Genomic DNA, 7,296 nt, shown 5'->3' on the forward strand with positions numbered 1-7,296 from the left:
TCACGAGATCATAATCGTAGTAAATATCATGCAAACGCACGACTAACATGAATTTACTGCGTGCTGAGCGGTATATAGATTAGTTCATCATTCTCATCGTCTGTTCGTTTTGTTTGAACACAGTCCTGCTCCTCAGTTCCTTTCCTGTCTTGTGTTCTCGCGTGTGCTCTTCTGCTCTTTTCTCTCTCTCTCTCTCTCTCTCTCTCTCTCTCTCTCTCTCTGTCTTTCTCTCTCTCTCTCTCTCTCTCTCTCTGTCTCTCTCTATCTCTCTCTCTGTCTCTCTCTATCTCTATCTCTGCTGCTGCTGCTGCTGCTGCTGCCCTGCCCTTTGGGCTCGCCGCGAATCGGCTTGTGTGTACCTATGGTTTCCGGCCTATGTGCCTCTCTATGCAGACGTATGTCAATAAAGCAGGAACGATTGCATGCCTATGGGGGGAGGGGCTGTAGAGACGATTCTCACACTCTCTGCATACACGGACCTTAGGACGCGGCATTTCTGTGTCTCACGATGATTCTGTACAGGGCATCAGATGCACCAGAAGTCTCCCTTTCTGAGCAGCAGGGTAGTGAGTGGACTCCTGCTGCAGGCTCGCAGTCCAGGGGCCCCCCCGGGGAGCCAGCGCAACCGACTCGTTCTGTCAGCTTCCAGCCTTCTGTTGCGAATCGCGCTGTTTCGCTGTTTAACTCAAACAGCTTCGAAGCCGACACCTTCTCGGATGGCCTCTCTTCTGGTAATTGGAGAGATGGGTTTAGGGAAGACGTGGTTGCTGTCACCCCTGCGCCTTTCGCGCCGAAGAGAGGCGAGCAGCAGCAGCAACAACATCGTGTACGCATGCGTCGTGCCAATTTCCGAGTCACTTCTGCTTCTCCGACGCGCCTTCTGGAGCAGACTCCCGCAGGAGTGGAGGCTTCTTTACACCGTGCAGTTGAAATATGCAGGAGGCGTATTTCAGCTGCAGAAGCCGCTGATGGCTGCGAAGGGGGCACCTCTGGAAGAAGGCGAGGCTCCCCCTCTCAGAGCCGCACACTCACGAGCTGCTCGGGAGCAGACAAGCCGGATTCGCAGGATCAAGAGAAGTGCTCGGCTGGCATCAGAAAGGAGCGTAGAGGATTAGCACAAGGCAGTGCTGCGGGCAAAGTGTTGCTACGGCTGCACTCAATTCAGTTTTGCTTTGACAAGCCTCCTCACAGGCCTGCAGAGGCCTCAGAACTGGAAAGGACCCCCGCCTATTGTGTAACGGCTCGTTACTTTATGCCGGCAATGCAAGCGAAAGATGCAGCGGAGCCTACTGACGAAGCTGCTGCAGGTCCCTCACACACCACGGCCTGGTTTTCCGCGTCAGTTTACCAGGAAGACAAAAATCAGCCTTCTGCACCCGCAGTGTCGACGACAGCCTCAAAAGAAGCCGCAGAACAGGCAGGCGCTCGAGCAGCATCAACGGCTCCTGGAGAGGCAGGAACACGAGGGGCATATTTTGTGGAGAAATGTACCTTCGAATCAGACATCTGTCTGCCCGTTCCCTCCGAGGAGCAGCTCAGGCTGTTGAATGTAAACAAAATAGTCTTGGAGGTATGGAGGCACCATCGAAAAGAGGGGGACGATGCGACAGCGCAAAACGCGCAAGAAGGAGAGGCCGCAGCAGTCCCTGGCGTTTGGTTGGTGGGTGAGGCTGTGCTCGACTTGCTAGAGGAGGGGCGGAGCCCGAAAGAGCGTTGCATTGTGCCTATAAACCACCGTGCAAACTGTCGTGGCAGCAGTACTGGAGGCAGCACTGTGGCGCTCATGGGGGCCTTCATAGGGCAGTCCGGCACTCTGCTTGCCACCATCCTGAAGCTGCCTGACAAAGAGGGCCAGCAGCAGAAGGGAAATGCGCTTGATGCACAGGAGAAGATGTGGCTCTACCAGGTCCGCTACGAAGAGCTCTCTCCTTGAGGTTCAAAGTTTCCTCGGTGAAAGTTCTGCTCTGCGGTTAGGGGCCAAAGGGCTCAGGCTTGACGCTTGGGGTGAATGTGCTGCAGGATGACAATGGGAAGATCCAGGGGCCCTTCTCAAGCACAAAAATGTTTCGTTGGATTAGTAAGAGAGACGAAATTCGGCGTAAAGTTCTGGCCAGAAGTCGGGAGACTTCTCAACGCCTTATAACCTCTCTGCTGCAACCCCGCGCGTGCTGCGCTCCTGCATAACACCCGGCTTACTCTTCTGCCGTGCGCTAAGCATTCTGGTGGCGATTAGGTGAATGACCTTTCACTCCCTGCAGCAGCAATAATAAGAGAGGAAGTATGCGAGCCTGCGTGTGCTCGTGTGCTCCGCAGAGGAGGGTTACTTTGAGGAGGGCACCCCAGTTTTCGATTCTTTACAGGCGTCCACGCAGTTGGTACTGCGGGACGTTGCGCCGCTCATCGCAGCAGACAACCAAAGAGCATCAAGAATCGCCAGCTGTCCCTCCACCAGAGAAACCACGCTGAGTGACTCGGGGGGAAATCAGAGCCACAACAAGGGTAAAAAGCAGTCAGACATCGAAGATAACCTGGGGGAGGCTGGAGGGCCGCCAGCAAATCGTGTTTGTGCCCTTGGGCAGGAGTCTCTGCATGCACAGCCAAATCACCAACATCAGGAAGAACCTTGCGAGGGGCAGCAACAGTATTCGCACCCCTTCGAATCCATCAACAGCTCTCTGCCCTCGTCTGCCTCCTCTTGGCGATATCAGGAGTTAAGGCCCATTTTACGGCAGCCCCCAGAGAAGCATCCAGAGGGCAGCAGGAGCAACGTGAGTTGCGGTGACAGTCATCATGCGGCAGTACCCCCAGCTGTACAGGTGGCAGGAGTGGCAGAAGCGACCTCCCCAGATGCTGCAGCTGGCTATACCAAGGAAAATCGCCAGCAGCAGCAACAGCAGCAACAGCAACAGCAGCTGGAGCCGCCGCCACTGGTGCGGCCGTTTGATGAGGCCGAGGTTCAAAATGTTTTTGCGTCCTTGGCTGCAGCTTCGCAGTGTCTGCGGAGCATTAAGAAACACAAAATGTCGAGTTACCTGAGGTGCTCCATTGCGGCACCCTCACCCCATGCGGCTATCCGATTCTCAAGCCCACATCAGGTGCAGCAGGCACAGCAACCGCAGATACCGCAGCAGCAGCTGCACCCACCGCTGCAACCGCAGTGGCAACAGACGCATCCTGAGCAGCAACAGAAAGAGGTGAGCTTGGACCGCGTGTACATGCGACAGCGACTGCAGCTTCTAAGGGAGACGTTCGGGAATGCCGCTCTGTTTGAGGCCTGCGCAGTGTATATACAGGCTGCATTTCGGGGGTGGCGGGTTAGGCGCCGCTACGCCCTGCATTCCAAGAGGGCCTTCCTACCCCGGGGCCTTTGGGGGCAGTCTCAAGTGGCGCCCATGGAACAGGCTGCACAGTGGTCCGGGATGTATAGCCACATGCATGACTAAGCAAACGGCGACAAACAAACGGTACATGTGTGCAACACAGTGGGCAAAGTGTCATACCCAGTACCGCCAGGATGCGACGCCGCTGCCCCTCTTCATATGGCGCATGGGACTCCATTACAAGTGTTTTGGGTGCCCAGCTCGTCACATGGACAAAAGGCCATCTTTTGGGGGTCTGCTGCTCCAGGAGACTTGTAGAATAGAGGGATGCATCCATCCTATTAAGGAACGAGCAGGCACAATGGTGACTCAGTAGAGAGCTCAGGTGCAAGAGCAGCTACGTAACACCTGGGCACGCGCTTTAATAGTTGGAAATCGAATGGGGTATCCAGCTACCTACCTTTTTGGCTAAGAAAATGACTGCTTCTGGGAAGGTAGCTTGCTGCATACCTAGCAAGGTAGCCAGCTTACTAGGTTTCTTGGCTTGCTGCCGTCGAATAATGTGGGAGCTTGATACATAGATGCAAAGGACATCCTCTGTGACTGGTCTTAATGTGCTGTTGCGCCAAAATTTCTCCATACAATGTGCCGAGATGCCACGCTTGAAAATCAATTGTGATAGTCACAAAATGCAACGGCATCACCAACCCACGAAGCGGTAAGCATTGGAAGGTGTCTCTGACTGACGGAAGAGCAGAGACCATATAAAGGGGAACAGACCAGTGGACACAGAGGAACTAGTCAAAGGAGGCCGTGCATGGTGGAAATTCAGACACGACAGGAGGCGTCTGGGCCGTTGAACTAGCGGGTCAGTGGGCCTTCTGCATCTGTGCATTTTGTTGCGCCACCTGTTGCTTCAGTGTAACACCGTGTACTGGTTTCTGCTTGTCTTTATTTCCTTAACTAGACTTTCGTCAACTTTGTCGCCCTGCGTGTACCTGCGTCTAAATCCACCTAGCAGCATTACTATTGTGCTCCCTTCTCGACCTTGGGATTAAGCTTAATCGGAGCCAGTGCGCATAGTCCTGAGTGCTCTTCTCGCAGTGATCCTGTAGAAACTTGCTCTTTTCAATCGAGACACATAGGAGCTTGCTTTGATTACTTTGCTGAGCCCTCTGCTCAGTTGACTTGCCCCTGCTCCCATTCCTTCCGTGCATTACGTGAAGGTTCCCCTTCGGAGTTATAGGTGCTTCAAAATTACATAACTTTGCGTCCTCTTGTGTCGAGCTAAGAGTACCCTACAATAAATGCAAAAGCGAAGACACCTACCAACTAGTCAATACCATACAAATTCTCAGCAAAACATATCCAGTGTTTTAGCAAGTGTTTTGGTGTAGCTTAACCGACAACTGAGAAACACAGCGCTATCCACACAGCAAAATTTCTTTTTCTATCTGCACCCGTTCCTCGTGACTAGTGGTCAAGTCATGAACATAGACCATTCGCATTCGAAATTTTCTGGTTTAAAGTGAATAAACAGGTCTAGGTACAGCTGTGCAATCGCAGCTTGACGAGCTACTTCGGCACCCCCTTCACAGCAAGGCAGAAAAACTTTTTGGTTCAGAAGAAAGGCGTCAAACAGCTCTTTCCTTAGAATATACAACAAGTTTTCTATATACATTCCTCGTTTTAGTTAGCGGTTCTCTCTGTGGATATTGGAAGGTGCGCGCTAGGTACAATCGACGCCAAACGTGAAAAAGGATGCTGGGAATAGGGTGCAATTTATCATGGCACCTGCGCTACACCAAATTGAACAGTAATCGGAGAGCGGGGTCTACCTACAAGCAACAGTACGAAGACCCATTAACAGTCACTCAGAAAATCTGTTGCGCATTTGGCTGTACCCAAGACAAAGAGAGCTAATTGAGTGTAAGACTTTCACACACCAGCCTGTACATCAATTTAAAGCACTACACGCAAAGATCAGTTTCTGGAGCACCGAATACTACGGTTCGTGTCCAGTGGAGTAGTCGGGGCTGCATGCAAAACATCATGTAGTGGCCTACCGCTTTTCGTTGCAGTGCTGTAATTCTATTTTTCAAAATTTCTTGTGTGATAGCTTAACTTTCACTAGATTTCTTGGTGTTTAGCCGCTAGTCTCCACGCTTTCACTGCGCATTCACTACCTGGCCTTGTTCTCCGCAAGTGGCTTATTACGCAAATCTCATTTTCCCGGTTTTGCACTGCTACTTTATCAGACGCCTTCTGATCAGTGATCCGGCGTAGATGAGTCATATACCTTTGCACAATGGATAAGGTGCACTAATTCTTTTGTTTGCCATGGTCGCGTCATGCAGACTTGCTTGTCTTCATCCTTTCCCAACACTGTGGAGTATCTGCTCAACCTTTCTCCCTACTCGTTTTTACACGGCACATGAGGCTTCAACGAGGAGCGTACTAAGCCTCACGTGGGGGCCCCCGGCCCTGAGGACCCCCAGGCAGGTGCTTCCTGCGGAAGGCTTTATGGGAGCCAGGGGTCTTAGTGTTGGCGATTGGATTCTGTTTTTGCGACCAAAGAAGAAAAAGCTGCGACCCGACAGGGCAAGGTATGGTGCATACGGTGCATTATGGCGTGTACGGGATGACGGGCTTGCATCATAATTTCCCGTAGCTGATGTTAATAGTTTGCTTGCATTTCCGTACGCACGCTTTCCTGCCGATCCTCTTACTTGTGACGTTCCTAGATATCGCTTTTATGTGTATCTTTCCTTGTATTGCTCTGTGCTGCCACGCCTGTAGTACGTCTCTTGTTTTGATTGTCTGATCTTTGTTTGTGCGCCCTCAAAGTAGCTCTTCATCGATAGGTAAAACCACATCTTTATTAATTGTGGGGCATTCGATCTTTGTGTTGCAGAACAAAGAGGCATTTAAAAAACAAAAGGCACATCGGCGGATGGTTTTACAAGTGGTTGGGGTCCTAAAATCTGGCGGGCATCTTTGAATACCTCTGTTCCTTTCTTTTTTATGTTCGTCTTTCCTATTCTCTCCCATGTTGCCTTTCCCCCTTCTTCGTCCGTTATTTGTTCTTCTAATCATATTATCCCTCTTCTCTCCGTGATTTCATTCCCGTATGCTGCGTCCTTCTCACCCACTTCTTTATCTTCACTAGACGAGTCAGGATTCACATTGTAGCCATGTTTCGTATTACTTTATTGCTTTTACCCTTTCGCCAGCGCTTACTCAAGGACGACAAGTACTAACCTCCATTTAAAAGTTCCTTCTCCGTTTTACTTTGCCGGAGTGCACGTACTTTCGAATTCTCCACTTCGAAGGGGTATGCACTTTTAGCTTTATGTGCTACTTTCTCTGTTACAATGCATGCTGCTTTTTTCGTGCTGTTTGTGAACAAGAGGAGTAGGCTACGTGATGCATCTTACAATAAACTCTGATGCATCTTTCATCTGTCATTGTCATCTAGTTTAGAAGACAATACACCCGTAAAGGAAAATGTACGACAGAATCGAAAGCGGGCCTGTACCACGACATGCAGATACTGAGCATGCAGGTTTTCGTATTCAAGGACTTTAACCATCATTTCGCTCTTGTAGTTGCCTGTATAGAATAGGCGTTTTAGTATTTAAAAGCATTACACTACTGAAATGCACTGCTGACCATATTTTTCTTATTTACATCTCTCCAAACATGATACAGCGCGCTAGTTGGCAGTATGACATCGGAACGGATAAGATAACAAGCCATTTTGTGGTACTTAAAAGAAAACACTCCTTGGCCAACTTAGATTAATGCATGCAGCTGTGTATACTATATTGTGAAGGGCTATGAAGTACAATAAATTTCCCCCTTCATGAATACTGTAATTCCTACCCTGGGGAGAATGCCTCCTCTGTGCAGTTCCTACTTAACGCCCCCCGAGCTCTCTGTGTGTTCACAATAGTGGTACCTCGCTGTCCCCCGT

At 50.5% G+C, this 7,296-nt stretch overlaps 1 protein-coding gene across 1 annotated transcript; it reads left to right on the plus strand.

The window, feature by feature from the left end:
* The first annotated feature begins 508 nt into the window (after positions 1–508).
* On the plus strand, positions 509–3,443 carry LOC34620980. The gene is made up of 3 exons (XM_026336944.1): positions 509–1,906; positions 2,020–2,077; positions 2,314–3,443. The coding sequence occupies exons 1-3, from the start codon at positions 509–511 to the stop codon at positions 3,441–3,443; spliced, it is 2,586 nt and encodes an 861-aa protein (XP_026192729.1).
* The last annotated feature ends 3,853 nt before the right edge of the window (positions 3,444–7,296 follow it).

The sequence above is a fragment of the Cyclospora cayetanensis genome, unplaced genomic scaffold (genome assembly GCF_002999335.1).
Source record: "Cyclospora cayetanensis isolate NF1_C8 unplaced genomic scaffold, CcayRef3 CcayRef3_contig_156, whole genome shotgun sequence".
NCBI classification, from domain to species: Eukaryota; Apicomplexa; class Conoidasida; order Eucoccidiorida; family Eimeriidae; genus Cyclospora; species Cyclospora cayetanensis.

What these genes read in the sequence shown, in the direction of transcription:
- LOC34620980 (XM_026336944.1), top strand. Translation starts at nt 509, where the DNA reads ATGATTCTGTACAGGGCATCAGATGCACCAGAAGTCTCCCTTTCTGAG. An exon ending in AGAAGATGTGGCTCTACCAG is followed by an intron (nt 1,907 to 2,019) that starts GTCCGCTACGAA and finishes AATGTGCTGCAG; the next exon opens with GATGACAATGGGAAGATCCA. An exon ending in AAAAATGTTTCGTTGGATTA is followed by an intron (nt 2,078 to 2,313) that starts GTAAGAGAGACG and finishes TGTGCTCCGCAG; the next exon opens with AGGAGGGTTACTTTGAGGAG.